This window comes from Peromyscus californicus, unplaced genomic scaffold (assembly GCF_007827085.1).
Source record: "Peromyscus californicus insignis strain IS unplaced genomic scaffold, ASM782708v3 Scaffold_11__1_contigs__length_118956290, whole genome shotgun sequence".
In the NCBI taxonomy this organism is placed as follows: domain Eukaryota; kingdom Metazoa; phylum Chordata; class Mammalia; order Rodentia; family Cricetidae; genus Peromyscus; species Peromyscus californicus.
Window position 1 is genome coordinate 60223097 of NW_026294402.1, and position 16051 is coordinate 60239147.

A 16051-nucleotide genomic window follows, 5' to 3' on the forward strand; every position below is an offset into this window, starting at 1 on the left:
TTGCAGGTTCCATTGCAGACACTCTGGTTGGAGAATACCATTAAACTTCTGGATCTAGTAGAAGTTAACAGCTCCATCCTTGCAGGTACTGACTTGAATAGCTGACAAGTTGTTTTCACTACAGTCCATTTAAAAATGTGTCAGGTTCCCCTCCCCATATTTCTAATATTCCCATGTTTACTAGACATAAGGATTTGTGTTTTGTTTTTTTCAGTGCAGTAATGGTAACACCTTACAGTCTTTACCTTTGCAGCGTCCATTCCTGTGTGTTTTTTCATGCAGTCATCACACGAACCCAGGAAGTTGGCCGGCAGCGTTGCTCTCCTACTTTTAGCTCTATGTCCTCTTGTATTAGGGTTGGAGGGCTGTGGAATGACTCAGTTGATTTCATGCTGGTGAATACTGTAATGAAAATGTATGGACAGAGCACAGAGAGGACAGCATTTCACCCTACAGTTCCTTCTGAGGTCCCTCAGCATCCTCTGGATGAGATAAACTGGAATGTGGGCTGCAGGGGGCACTATTCTAGTCCAGTGGCAGTGGGAGGTCCCCACTTGTGGGGAATGGAAGGACCAGAGTAAGTCTGAAACATCTTGTGAGTTACTCCGCTGCTGGGCAGTTAATCTCAAAATGACAGTACTAAACTGACAGATTGAGCACTGAAGGGGATCCCTGGGAGATGGAGCAGAGGACTGGAGCCTCTCCTGTGTGGAGCACTTCCTTTGGGTCCATACTGTAGCCAGGTCACCTGGCTCCAGGAGGTTTTGCTTTGCAGAGTTGGGGCCTCAGTAAGTGTGTCCGTCCCATCATTAGTTCTACCTGTAAAGATTCTTTTTTGTTCATTTTTAAAATGTTGTCCGTGATGGAGATGGAGCCCAGGGTCTTGCAAGTGCCATACCTGTTATATCCAACCACGAAGATGTTTTTGATGTTTAAGAAGTGCCGTGATTTATTTCCCTCTTTCTCTTGCCCCCCTCTCCCCGCTCCCCGTTAGATCCCAAATTAACAGGACAAGCTGTGGCTCCAGGGTCGGTGGTATATCACAGACAGTCACAGATGCTGCTGGTTCACTGCAAGGTATGTGACTTCAGCCTCAGGATACTGTCGGTGTTTTACTGAATCTGCAGTTTGTATTTCTTTTTCCTTTTCTTTTTAGATGAGGTCTCACTAAGTAGCCTAGGCCAGCCTTGAACTCCACTGTGTAGCCCAGGTTGGTCTAAAACTGACCCTCCTGCCTCGGCCTTCTGAGTGTTGGAATTGCAGGTCTGTACAATTGGAAATACCAGGCTTTCCATTTACCATTTGTGGTGGTTGGAATGAGAATGGCCCTCATGAGCTTATATATTTGAATGCTTGGAACTCTTCTATAGGATTAGGAGGGTGGCCCTGTTGGAGGAAGTATGTCATGGGGATGGGCTTTGAGGTTTCAAAAGCCTGTGTCAGGCCCAGAGTCTCTCTCTGGTTGCGAATCAGCTACTTCTCCAGTACCAAGCATTAAATTAAATGCTTTAAGAGTTGCATTGGTCATAGTGTCTCCTCACAGCAATAGAACACTAAGATACCATTTTGGGGCTGGAGAGATGGCTCAGTGGTTAAGAACACTGACAGCTCTTCCAGAGGTCCTGAGTTCAATTTCCAGCACCCACATGGTGACTCACAACCATCTGTAAAGAAATCTGGTGTTCTCTTCTGGCCTACAGACATATATACATAATAAATAAATTTTTTTAAAAAAGGACACCATTTTCATTAAGATTTTACTTTATGGCTTCTCAGATTAAGCTAATAGACAATTTTCTTAAGAAAAGTGGAATCTCCAGCATAATTTTTGAAAGTTGATTACATTTTATTATTGCTACCCATAATGGTAGATTTCTGAAAGAGTGATTTTTAGTAATTAACTTGATTAATAAGCTCTGATATCTGATATCAGTCATCAGAGCATCTGCTTGAATGACTGCACAGCATGAGTCCCACTTTAACCTTGACAGAGTTAGCAAGAGCGTGGTCCTCCTCGTGTTCTGTTGCCGTGAGGAAGCACCATGACCAAAGAGCAGCTGTGGAGGAAAGGCTGTGTTTCATCTTGCATTTCCAGATCGCCGTCTGTCACTGAGGGAAATAGGAGCAGGCGCTCCAGGCAGGATGCTGGAGGCAGGAACTGAGGCAGAGACCGTGGAGGAGTGCTGCTTGCTTACTGACTTGTTCTCTCTCATGCTCGGCTACCTGCCTCCTTCCTTCCTTCCTTCCTTCCTTCCTTCCTTCCTTCCTTCCCCCCCTCCCTCCCTTCTCTCCGTTTCCTCCTTCCCTCCCTCCCTTCCTTCCTTCCTTCCTTCCTTCCTTCCTTCCTTCCTTCCTTCCCCCACTCCCTCCCTTCTCTCCGTTTCCTCCTTCCCTCCCTCCCTTCCTTCCTTCCTTCCTTCCCCCCCTCCCTCCCTTCTCTCCGTTTCCTCCTTCCTTCCCTCCCTTCCTTCCTTTCTTCCTATTTTACATGTATGAGTCTTTCGCCTGCATGGGCATGCCTGATGCTCTCTCAGGTCAGAAGAAGGTTTTGGGTCCCCTGCAACTAGAGTTACAGATGGTAGTGAACCGCCATGTGGGTGCTGGGGACTGAACCCCAATCTCCTCTCAGAACTCCCCAGCCTCTTAGCTCCCTTCCTTATACAACCAAAGCCTGCTTGGTTGGGGATGTACTGCCCACAGTGGGTGAGCCCTCCAACGTCAATTAACAACCAAGAAAATAGCCCACAGATGTACTTAGAGGACTGCTTTTAGGTATTGGTTCTCTCTTTGCACTGTGTGCATCCCAGAAATGAACTGCCTTGGCAGCCAACACCTCTATTCACTGATCTGTCTCATATATCCAGAGGGAATTTTAAAAATAATTTAAAAAAATATTTGTGTAAGCTAGGAGGTGGTGGCACACCTTTAATCCCAGCACTTGGGAGGCAGAGGCAGGCAGATCTCTTTGAGTTTGAGGTCAGCCTGGTCTACAGAGTGAGTTCCAGGACCCCTAGAGCTGTTATACAGAGAAACCCTGTCTCAGTGGGGAAAAAAAAAAAGTGTATGTGTGTAGGGTATGGGTGCAGATACTTGCATGCCCCAGCACACATGAAAGTCAGGAAACCCGTGGGTGTCCGTTTTTGCTGTCCCCCTTACCTGAGACAGTCTCTGTTCTCCACTGCAGATGCCAGGGTAGCTGGCCTCTGAGCTTCCTTCCATTCTCCTGTCTGCCTCCCTCCCTCCGCCGCCGCCGCCACAGCTGTTATGTATGTTCTGGGGACCGAAACTTCGGTCCTCATGTTTGCATGGCAGATGCTTTATCCACCGAGCCTTTTCCTTCGCCTGAGGTTTTGAATGATCTAAAGTGGCTGGAGAGGCCTGTCAAGATGGCTCAGCAGGTAAAGGCTCTTGACACATGAGCCTGATGACCTAAGTTCAATCCTCATACGTCTCACAGAGGGAGAGAGCAGAGTTGACCTGTGACCTCTGCATGTGTCCCCCCCATCGTGCACTCATACCCAGTAATAATAATACTTCTTTCAAAAGTTTAAAGTGAGCCGGGCGGTGGTGGCGCACGCCTTTAATCCCAGCACTCGGGAGGCAGAGCCAGGCAGATCTCTGTGAGTTCGAGGCCAGCCTGGTCTCCAAAGCGAGTTCCAGGAAAGGCGCAAAGCTACACAGAGAAACCCTGTCTCGAAAAACCAAAAAAAAAAAAAAAGTTTAAAGTGACTGAGAACATGGTGTAGCTAGCACTCTGGAAGCTGAGGCAGGAGGATTACCTGAGAAACATAGTGAGTCCCAGGTCATCCTGGGCTACCTAGTGGGTTTTTATTTGATTTTTTTGTTTGGTTTTCAGGACAGGGTTTCTCCGTGTAGCTCTGGCTGTCCTGGAACTCACTCTGTAGACCAGGCTGGCCCCAACCTCAGAGATCCGCCTGCCCCTGCCTCCAGTGCTGGGACTAAAGGCGTGCACTGTCACACCTGGCTGCTCTAGTGGATTTCTTTAATGACTGGGACCATTGTTTGACAAAGCTGTGGCATGTTTCTGAGAGGTGTTCCACATTTCTTCCGTTTCCTGAGTATTTTCTCTCTTGCGGTAGTTATATTAGATTCTGCATACTCACAAAGCATGTTTTAAAGTGTGTGATAGACTGATCTACCAACACAGGTGATAGGTGCAGAGCCCCTCGGCCACTGCTCAGCTCTCGATTGATTCTGAAGCACATCACGTGACCTCCCTTGATCTGATTCTGTGTATATGCATCTTCTGTGTACAGACTTGCCTCTCACAGGAGCAGCTGTGACTGGGGAACATGTAAATTTGGCTGTTACCATTGTGTTACCTTGGACAAATCACCCACCAGCTGCAGGCATTAGTTTTCTTTATAAGATTCTGAGTGCTTGTGAATGCAGGTGCCCACAGAGGCCAGAGGTGTTAAATTTCACGAGCCGCCACCCCCCACCCCCACACACACCCCGCCCCTAGAGCTGGAGTTACAGGCAATTACAGGCAGTGAGCTACCTGATAATGGGTGCTGAGAATCAGACTTGGTCCTCTGGAAGAGCAGTGCACACTCTTAACTGTTGAGCCAACTCTCGGGTTTGATTTGCTATGATTTGATAACTATTCACAGTAAGATATGTGGACCTACTCAGAAAACTAAAGCACTTTGCAAATAGAACTTGTTATTCTATCCTATGTTGAAATAGGTCAGGGCAGTTGTTATTCTTCCTTTGTGAAGAACTTTAGAGACAAGGCATTACGTGTCATTTAGCACAAAGTTCTGTGCGTTTAGTGAAAGCATTACATTTTGGGGGGGTTGTTTTGTTTTAAGATGAGGTCTCACTATGTAGCCCTGGCTGGCCTCGAACTCAGAGATCTCCTGGCCTACCTGTCTCCCCAGTGCTGGGATTAAAGGCTATGGCACCATGCCTGGCACATTTTGTAAAGTACAGTTTATTTCATTGTCTAGTCACTGTCTGTCCTTTGTCCTTTAGGATGGCTGGATTGGTGTTCGATCAGTAATGCTTAAGAAAACACTGACAGCTACTGATTTCTACAATGGATATTTGCATGCGTGGTACCAGAAGAATCCCCACACTCACCCAAGCCAGTGCAGATTTCAGACTCTCAGACTTCCAACAAAGATGCATCAGAAAACCAAGTTGTTGCTATGCAACAGTGCATTAAGTAGCTAGGAAGAAGACAGACAAGGACCTATTACACACTTGTAATTTATTAAAAGCTTTATTTACAAGCAACTGACTTTGAAAGTTAACACCGTTGGAGAAAGAGAAAATGGTTGTCAAGACGGTGGACGCCGTTGGAGGGAAGGAAAATGGTTGTCAAGACGGTGGACGCCGTTGGAGGGAAGGAAAATGGTCAAGACGGTGGACGCCGTTGGAGGGAAGGAAAGTGGTTGTCAAGACGGTGGAAGTCTTGAGCTCTCCATTTGCTGTGTGTAACAGTACAAGCAGCCTTTGTGAATAACAAAAGAAGTTTAATAAAATTTTGTATTTATAATGTTCAGTTTAAAGGAGATTGTGTCTTTTGAAGAGCAAGGCACTAAATGGTATGTATATATTCTAAAAGGTTGTTTCAAAAATGGTGCATGTAGCCAGCAGTGGTGGCACACGCCTTCAATCCCAGCACTCAGGAGGCAGAGGCAGGTGGATCTCTGTGAGTTTGAGGCCAGCCTAGTCTACAGAGTGAGTTCCAGAACAGCCTTAGTTACACAGAGAAATCCTAAACTCAGAACAAAACTAACAAATGCTGTGTCTAAGGACTGGAGGAAGCTAAGTAAAGTGCCTGCTTAGCCTGTGTGAAGTTCTCGGTTTGATCCCCAGCACCACAGAAACCACTTAGTGGTGCACACCTGTAGTCCAAGCACTCAGAAGTGGAAGCAGGGGGATCAGAAGTTCAAAGTCATCCTTGGCTATATAGCAAGTTCCGCAAGATATTCCTCTTTGGATTTTTATCATTGCTGGAAAAAAGTTCACTTTACCTCAGACTTCAAACTGAACTCAGGCTTGGAATGTAGCTCAGTTGGTAGAATTCTTCCTATCTTCTTATCTTCCTATGTACACAGTGCTGGCTCCATCTCCAGCATCACACAAATGGGGCATGGTGGTGCGCGTCCGTAATCCCAGTACTTGGAAGACGGAGGCAGGAGGATCAGAAATTCAAAGCCATCACTACAGAGCACATTTGAGGCCTGCTTGAGATATATGAGAACTTGTCTAAAAACAAAAGCAAATGGAAAAGAACTCTATTGCTAGTGTCTAGTTGAGTGACTAGGGACAAGTTACCTGAATCTTTAAAGCCCTGATTTCTCAGTTTAATATCATGGGTAATAAATGCCTGCCTTGCAGAATGGTATTACACGGGAAATGCCCAGGGAAGCACCTGGCACACACTGGATATTTAATAATTGGTACCTTTTGCTGTTACCTCTCAAGTTGACTACACCACAGAGTGCCCTTATCTTGGTCAGACACTCTGGGTATGTCTGAAGGTGTCTCTGGGTGAGGTTAACAGCATTTTAGTGGGTAAACTGAGTAAAGCAGACTGCCTTTCTAATGTGAGTGAGCCTTATCCAGTCAGTTAAATACTAAAGGTTGGGCTGGGGTGATAGCTTGGGGGTACAGTGCCTACTGCAAAAGCGTAAGAGCCTGAGTTTGGATCCCCTGCTCCCATATAAAAGCTGGACCTGGTGGCACGCTTCTGTAACCTCAGTACGAGGGCAGCAGAGACAGGTGGACCCCAGTGACTCACTGGCCAGCCTGTCTAGTTCAGTGAGCTCCAGGTTCACCAAGAGACCCTGTCTTAAGAAGGAAGGAAGGAGCCGGGCGGTGGTGGCGCACGCCTTTAATCCCAGCACTTGGGAGGCAGAGCCAAGAACTCTGTGAGTTCGAGGCCAGCCTGGTCTACAGAGCGAGATCCAGGAAAGGCGTAAAGCTACACAGAGAAACCCTGTCTTGAAAAAAAAAAAAAAAAAAAAAAAAAGGCAGGAGGGAGGAAGGAAGGAAGGAAGGAAGGAAGGAAGAGCTAAGAGAGTACAGTAGACTTTACACTTGAGTGGAAACTTTTGCTCTTTTGAGACTTAACCTTGTTGACCTTTGACAGGAGTTGTAAACCAGTGGCCCTCTAGTTGGCTGGCAGACTGCAGATCTGGGGACTTACTGGCCTTCATAACCATGTGAACCAACTCATTATAAATCTGTTCTGTTTCTCTGCAGAACTTTACTACATACAGCACTCTGGTACTGCTGTTTCCCACTGTTAGACCTACAGTATTTTCCACTGGGGGCCACCACAGCTGTGGGGACCCTTTACACCAACAGGGTGAAATGGTTTTAGAGTGAGAAAAGATCTGTGTAACTCAGAATTTCATCTCAAAGATGAAGGACCGAGTTCAGGCATTGCTGTGTTGTGAAGATCAGAACCCAAGGCCATAGATTTTTTTTTTAATTTGTTAAATTTATCTACGTGGCGGGAGGGAGAGGTATGTAGAGGTCAGTTTTCTGCTTCCACCATGTAGGTCCTGGTTGCCAGGCTTGCTGGTAAGTGTCTGTCTACTGAGCATCTTGCCAGCCCTAGATTTTTTTTTTTTTTTAAGGACTTTTTACTTGGTTTGGGAGACAAATGTTTCTGAGCACAAAATCCAGCCCTTGAAAGAACAGCTGTTGGAAGATTACTTCTGCTTTTATACTTTGTATTTAGGGAAATACAATATGCTTTCACTGTATTTTATATCCATCAAACAATTGCCATGTGCAGACATAATTTTGAGTGGCAGAAACTTGGAATCAGCAAACCTCGCTTTGGCCCTGGCCCTACACTAACTGTAAACCTAAGCTGCTCTCTACCCTCTCTGAATCTGTCTCATGCTGTGAAATGGCAGCTGTGCTGCTTTGTACAGATTGTCAGGAGGCACAGAACACATGTGTGATGCACCCAGCTCAGAGCCTGGCTCCTGGGTCGTCTTTGTCATTCAATATATTTAGTATAACTTAGTGCTTGTTAAGTGCCAGCCAGCTGTCTAATGGCCTGAACTCTTTGCCTTCACAGTAGTCCTGCAGAACAGAATTGTCCATCATTTCTCCAGAATATTAAATAGCTCTGGTAATTGGGCTCCTTTCCATGGATTTAATCTATTCATTACCATTTGTCCATTTGCGAGTGACCTAAAAATAATGTAACATTTATTTTGTGTTTGTGTGTGCCACTGTGTACATGTGGAGGTCAGAGGACAATTTTCAGGACTTGGTTCTCTCCTTCCATGTGAGTTCTGGGATTGAACTCAGATCATTAGGCTTGGTGGCAGAGTGCCTTTAACCACAGAGCCATCTGACTGTGAGTTTTATTCTTGGTTGGAGAACTTAATGTGCTGGACTTTGGTACTAGACAGTTTCAAAAAGCATTTAGTTTCTATATGATCACTGTTTTAAAACCTCTGACATTTACTGCTTTCTAGAATATCTTGCCGGCCTTAACACTGCTCTTTGTATTGTTGAATCATTAGTGAGATCATAGAGAAGATAGATACTTTGCCTTAGGGACTTTAATTGTTAGAAGTTAGTGATAGGAGGCCTGGAGAGATGGCTTGGGTTAAGAGCGCTTGCTGTTCTTACAGAGGACCTGAGTTGAGTTCCCAGCATCCATGCTGGGCAGCTTTACAGCTTCCTATAACTTCAGCTCCAGGGGATTCGGTGCCCTCTTCTGGACTCCTTGTGCACCTGCACATGCGTACATATATACAGACATGCACATACACATAATTAAGAATAAAATAAATCTCGAGCCAGGCATGGTGGTGCATGCCTTTAATCCCAGCACTTGGGAGGCAGAAGCAGGGGGATCTTTTTGAATTCAAGGCCAGAGCCTGATCTACACAGTGAGTTTTAAAGCCTCATGAGACACTGTCTCAAAGGCATAACAAAACCCCCCAAAACAGCCAGGCGGTAGTGATGCATGCCTTTAATCCCAGCACTTGGGAGGCAGAGGCAGGTGGATCTCTGTGAGTTCAAGGCCAGCCTGGTCTATAGAGCAAGATCCAGGACAGACCCCAAAGCTATACAGCGAAACCCTGTCCCGAAAAACCAAAAAAAAAAAAAAAGGAAAAGAAAAATGAAAAAATAAATCTAAAAACAATGAATGATAGGCTAGAGAAAGGACTTAGTTAAGTGCCTGCTCCACAAGTATTATCTGAATTTGATCCCTGTACCCTTCTAAAATGATCCTAGTGCTGGGGAGAAGAAACTGGGTCATTTAGGTGCTATCAAGCCAGCCTAGTCTAATCAGCAAGTCCCAGGTTCCAGTGAAAGGAGACTGTCTTAAAACAAGGTGGTGGGGGTGGGAGAAGCTGGAGGGATGGCTCAGTGGTTAAGAGCTCTTACAGAAGACCTGAGTTTGTTTCCAGAACCCATACTAGGTGGCTCACAACTGCCTTTAACTCCAACTCTAAGGGGGATTGGACATCTTAGATCTCTGAGGGTACCTGCACTCATGTGCACATACCCACACAAGCACATATACATACTTTAAAATAAGACTCTTTAAAAAATAAGGTAGCCGGGCAGTGGTGGCGCACGCCTTTAATCCCAGCACTCGGGAGGCAGAGACTAGTGGATCTCTGTGACTTCTCTAGGTCAGCCTGGGCTACAGAGCGAATTCCAGGAAAGGCACAAAGCTACACAGAGAAACCCTGTCTCAGAAAAACCAAAATAATAATAATAATAATAATAATAATAATATGCTGTGGGATGGTCTGTATGTCAAATGTGTTGCTGATTGGTCAATGAATAAATCACTGATTGGCAGTGGCCAGGCAGGAAGTATAGGCGGGACTAACAGAGGAAAATTGAGAGAACAGGAAGCTGGAGGGGGAGACACTGCCAGCCGCCATCAGGACAAGGAAGGTGTAAAGTACCGGTAAGCCACAAGCCACGTGGCAAGGTATAGATTAATAGAAATGGATTAATTTAAGCTGTAAAAACAGTTAGCAAGAAGCCTGTCACGGCCATACAGTTTGTAACCAATATAAGTCTCTGTGTTTACTTGGTCGGGTTTGAGCGGCTTGGGACTGGCGGGTGAGAGAGATTTGTCCTGACTGTGGGCCAGGCAGGAAAACACTAGCTACAATAATAATAATAATAATAATAATAATAATAATAATAATAATAATAATGTGAGGGCTGGAGAAATGGCTCCTTGGGTAAAAGTGTTTTCTATGAGCCAGATGTGGTGGTACATGCCTTTAATATCATCACTCAAGAGGCAAAGGCAGGTGGATCTCTGAGTTCCAGGCCAGCCAGGAGTATATAATGAGACCCTGTCACACACAAAAAAGAATGTTTGCCACACATGAAGACCTGAGTTCCAATCTCTAGCATCCACATAAAAGCTAGGCATGGCCATGGGTGTCTGTAACCCCAGTGTTGTGGCTGAGATAGGCAGATTCCAGGGGCTTACAGGCCAGCTTTCCTACCTGAAACCACAAGCTTCTGGTTCAATGAGAGTCCCTGTCTCAAAGGAATAAGACAGGAATGGAAGAAGATACTTGTCTTAGTTAGGGTTTCTGCTCTGACAAAACATGACCAAAAGCAACTTGGGGAGGAAAGGGTTTATTTTCACTTACTCTTCCATATCACAGTTCACCAAAGGCTTTCAGGTTCAGTAACCTGGAGGCGGAGCTGCTGCAGAGGCCACGGAGAACAGCAGCTTACAGGCTTACCTCTTCTGACTGGCTCAGCCTGCCTTTTTATACAACCCACAACAGCAGCCTAGGGATGGCACCACCCACAATGGCCTGGGCCTTCCCACATCTATCCCTAATTAAGAAAATGTCCTACAGGCAGGCTTGCCAACAGCCTGATCTTATGAAACTAATTTTTCAATAGAGGAGTTCTCTTCACGTGACTCTAGCTTGTGTAAAGTTAATATACAACTAACACAGTATCTGATATCTTCAGCTGACCTCCGTGTACACACACACACACACACACACACACACACACACACACACACACACACCCAAAACAAAATGAAACAAACCAAGGTAGATAGCGCCTGAGGAATGACTCCTGAGTTTGACCTCTAAGCCTCCACATGCATACATTCATGCACACTACAAACATGCACACATACCTACATGTATGCACACACAAATACACAAAGAATAATAGGACTTGAGGGGGCAGCAGAGTGTAACTCCATTGTAGAGTGCTTATTTTTTCTGTGTGAGATCTGATTTTATTCCCAGGACCAAAAAAAAAAAAAAATAAGTTAAAACACTATTTGGGGTAATCGGTCTAGTTAGTGGAAAAGTACTTTGCCTAGCATGCTGGAGGCCCTGGATTTGGTCCCTAAGCACACACACACACACACACACACACACACACACACACACACACACACACACACGATAGTATTCAAGCTGGGTGTGATGGCATGTTCTGGTAAATCCAGCACTCAGGAGGCTATAGCAGGAAGAGCCCACATTTGAATTCAAGACCAGCCTGGGCTATGATGTGAGATCCTGTCTCACAACAACAAAAAGACGGTATTACAAGACTTAGTATTAAAAAAGAAAAGAAAAAGAAAGAAAAAAAAAGAAATCCAGTCACTTCTTCACAAATCCATGGTTTCTGAGGATACTCAAAGGGGTGCAATAAAGGGAGCCAGCCTGGGTCGAAGGCCAAGTATATTATATACAAAGGCCAAAAGTACTAAGACATTACCAGGTGATGGAGGGGAAGAGCCCTTCAGGTAGCTGCTATGGCTATACCACATTGGGCTCACAGAGAGCTGACTGGAGAGCCAGACCTGCTCAAGGCTTCATATTAGATATGAAAGGGAGCTATGGAAGGATTTAGAGCAGACTATAGTTCTTAATATAGTTGTTTTAATTATGTTAATATATAAATAGAATTTTTATTTTTTAATGTTATGTGTATGTGTGTGCCTTAGTGATGTATGTGCACCACAACCATGCCGTGCCAACAGAGGCCAGGAGAGGATATCAGATCCCTTGGAACTGGAGGTAAAGGTGGTTGTGAGCCATAATGTAGGTGCTGGGAGTTGAACCTAGTCCTCTGAAAGAGCAGCCAGTATTCTTAACTACTGAGCCATCTCCAACCTCATGAGGAGGTTTCTATATAAACTTATACACTAAATCTACAGTAAAAACTTTCATTCATCCTCAATTCCTCTGCAGGTCTAACAATTACATTATTTCATGTATATCTTTAAAAAATCGCCAGGAAGGGGCTGGAGAGATGCTCATCTAGAGGACCCGGGTTCAATCCCAGTACCCACATGGCAGCTCACAACTGTCTGTAACTCCAGTTCCAGAAGACAGGACACCTTCACACAGACAATACATGCAGGCAAAACACCACCAATGCACATAAAATAAAAATAAAATCATTTGAAAAAATTGCCAGGGAGTGGTGGTGCATGCTTTTAATCCCAGCACTTGAGGTGTGTGTGTGGGGGGGAGAGGCAGGTAGATCTCTGAGTTGGAGGCCAGCCCGATCTGTGGAGTAAGTTCTAGGACAGCTAGGGCTACACAGAGAAACCCTGTAGGCAGTTGTGAGCTACCTGATAAGGGTGCTGGGAAATGAGCTTAGGTCCTCTGCAAGAGTAGCAATGGCTCTTAACCACTGAGCAATCCCTTCAGCCCTTTGATGTATATCTTTCTCAGACATGCCTAGCTATATCTAGAATTGTTTTATATGATTTAAAGCAAATGTTATCTTGTCCAAAGAGAAACAAGTCCAGTGTGACAGCACACACCTGTAATCCCAGCATTCAGAAGGCAGAAGCAGGAGGATCACTATGAGTTTGAGGCAAACCTGTGTTGTGGGGGTATTCACTAGAGAAGATGCTTGGACATGTGTTTAAGCCAATAGATAGCTGGCCAGTTGACTACACTGAGTGTTCAGGATCCCAGAGTTTCCCAAGCCTTTCTCAGGGTGAGCTTTTAAGCACAAAACCCATGTCCTTGGTTGACATACTTCAGTTAACAAGAACAGTTAGACAGAAGCAGAACTACAGAAGCCAAAAATCAAGGTTAGTACATTTAGAGACGTTCCCAGAACTATGGACTTTGATGGATTAGGTCTTTGTTTTAGTTTTTAGCAGGTGGTACTATGTACATGCCGAGTTTTACAGACTGAATGGCATGTCCATCATGGAGTCAGTTGTGCTAAGGTCTGGGAGCTAGTTACACCTGGTCCTTATATTGAGTTCCAGGCCCACCAGGGCTACAGAATAAAACTCTGTCTTAAGACACACACCCCATTCTCATTCCACCCACCAAAAGTTTGGGACAGTTTCACAAGCCACTTGGCCCTCTGTTTGCTTTGCTTGGTATTCACAGCCTATTTTGTGAACATTCCAACTTTCCAGTGAGAGCCTCACACAGGCGCAGATGTTGTGGGAACATCCGGCACATGCCGCTCAGGACAGCTGCAAACTCTTAGCACTCTGCCCACCAGGTCTGCCGGCTCTATGGCTTGCCTGGCTCAGAAGTCTGCTGCCTACAGTTGTGCATTACCAGACAGCTGGACACACCGATGTTAAATGCTCTGTGTTGGAGTCAAGGACTGGACAGTGTGCTTGCCATGTGTCAGAGAACAACTGAGGACACAAATAACCCTGAGGGACACAACACATTATTTTAGATCTTTTATATTGTAATAAAATTATATATGTAACAAAGCCTACCTGCCATGTGTTTGGTGAAGAGCTCTCAGTTTTGAGAGCTGGTGGAACTTGGTTTCAGATTCTGTATCTTCCACTTTTTGCTATAATTTTGAGCAATTCAGTTAGCTTTGAGATACAGAATCACTAAAACTTGAATTTGAGATCATTTTGCCTTAGCCTTTTGAGGGCTGAGACATCACTATGCTTTGGGAGAAATGTGTATGGGATTTATCTAAGTCCTAGACTAGAACCTAAGACTTGTGAATCATAGATCAGTGGTTGGCCTTGAACTCAGAAAGATCCACCTGCCTCTGCCTACTGAGTGCTGGGTTCAAGGTGAACACTAACACACCTAGCCAATCATGACTAAGGGTGTAGTTTACTTGGCATCTACCTTGATATTAATTTCAAAACAGTTGTCTGAGTAAGTGCAAAGTTCACAGGCCCTATTAACAGGCTATAAGTGTTCTCTAGAACTGGAGAGATGGTTCAATAGTTAACACACTTGCTGCTCTTCCAGAGAACCAAAGTTGAGTTTCCAGTACTCAAGTCAGGCTGCTCACAACCATCTGCAATTCCAGCTCCAGGGGATCCAAAGCCCCTCTTCTGGCCTCTGCAGGCACCAACACACACACACACACACACACACACACACACACACACACAGGAGGGGGAGGAAAATCTAGAAGCTGAGAGATGGCTCAGAGGTTTAAGAGTGCATATTGCTCTTGCACCCATGTTGAGCAGCTCACAAATGCCTGTAATACCAGCTCTTGGGGATCCAATACCCTCTTCTACCCTCCTCCGCCCTCCTTACACACTACACTTTGTGTGGACCACATACTCTTCCCCCCCCAACACAATTAAAAAAAATAATAAAAATACATTTAAGTTCTCCCTAAAACATTAGGATCTTGCTTTAGGATTCTTACAAATTTTCAAACAAGATTTACAGGTCATTCAATATGATCATACATTATTTCAGAGCAAAACTGTATTTATTGAAAGGAGTCATGATGCCGGGCGGCAGTGGCGCAGGTCTTTAATCCCAGCACTCCGGAGACAGAGGCAGGCGGATCTCTGTGAGTTTGAGGCCAAACTGGGTTACAGAGTGAGTTCCAGGAAAGGCTCCAAAGCTACACAGAGAAATCCTGTCTCAAAAAGGCGGGGAGGGGGAGCTGGAGAGATGGCTCAGGGGTTAAGAATGCTGACTCTTTTTCAGAGGACCTGAGATCAATTCCCAGCACCCACATGGCCGCTCACACCTGTCTGAAACTCCAGTTTCAGGGGACCCCGACACCCATGGCAAAAACACAAATGAACATAAAAACAAAATAAAATATATTTAAACAAGAAAAAAAGAAAGAAAGGAATCACGACGTCTGCAACATCTTTTGTAATAACAATGATTAGAATGTGCCTTACAGAAGAGGATCTGTCTCTGGGGGAAGCCTAGTGTTGAGTATGTTCCCCACAACATCAGAAAAAAGCCTCAAAATGAGACAGGGCTTCGAAAGGAGATCCGAGCGGGGGGCTCTGTAACTGTACAAAGGTAAAAACAGTCTTACTGAGAAAAAGTACGTAGTTGAGAAGAGGAAGGAGATGGGAGCATGAAAGGGAGACAGACTAACAGGGTGATGATCAAAATACTTTAAATAGGTATGAAAATGTCCTAATGAAGTCACTGTTATGAATTAATTGATATATACTAATTAAAAAAGAAAAGGATATATAGCCGGGTGGTGGTGGTGCATGCACGGGGGCGGGGGTGGGGGGGTCAGAGGCAGGCGGATCTCTGTGAGTTCGAGGCCAACCTGGTCTATAAAGCGAGATCCAGGACAGCCAGAGCTGTTACATAGAGAAACCCTGGCTCGAAAAACAAAAACAAAAACAAAGAAAAAACAAACCAAACAAAGAATATATCAAACGCTATTCACCAAAGCCAGAACCCAAAGGTGTCCCCAAAGCATGAAGACACCCGAAAACTGAAGGTAGAAGCAGGTCCCCGGAGCCTACCGCCCAGACTTCCACTGCCATAGCTTCCTCCTGGTGCTCATGTCAGACAGGTGACCTCGGATCGACCCTTGCCCAACGCCAGCCTCCGCATCCCTCCAAACCAATTGCATTCGGCGCGCACCGAGGCTCCCATCCGGGGCTCCACGCCAGCCCCGTCGTCATAGTTACCGCCAGATTTTTTTTTTCCCCGCCCCTTCCTCGCCGTCCGGCCCCGCCCCCTCAGAACCCGGAAGCGGGAGGCGCGCCCAGGGAGCTAAGGGTTTCAGACCTGGGAGGCGGTGGCCTCTGGCTGCTCGGCCGCGCGCCCCCTCTGCCTGCTGCGCC

General features: G+C 45.5%; 1 protein-coding gene and 1 long non-coding RNA gene across 3 annotated transcripts in view; one reads left to right on the forward strand and one right to left on the reverse strand.

The window, feature by feature from the left end:
• The window catches only part of Mtfmt (mitochondrial methionyl-tRNA formyltransferase), an 18371-nt gene extending 12841 nt beyond the window's left edge, over positions 1–5530 (forward strand). The window contains 4 exon segments of the mRNA XM_052712480.1: positions 7–85; positions 995–1077; positions 4999–5160; positions 5163–5530. Of these exon segments, the coding sequence (XP_052568440.1) occupies positions 7–85; positions 995–1077; positions 4999–5160; positions 5163–5195 (357 nt within the window). The 3' untranslated portion in view covers positions 5196–5530.
• On the reverse strand, positions 5217–15893 carry LOC128094268 (uncharacterized). 2 transcript variants are annotated; one of them, XR_008212908.1, is made up of 2 exons: positions 15728–15893; positions 5217–6152 (listed from the first exon to the last, which is right to left on the reverse strand). It is a non-coding gene; the product is annotated as an uncharacterized LOC128094268 (long non-coding RNA). The 2 variants fall into 2 exon arrangements; XR_008212906.1 differs by having other exon boundaries at positions 5217–6240.
• Positions 15894–16051: the final 158 nt, after the last annotated feature.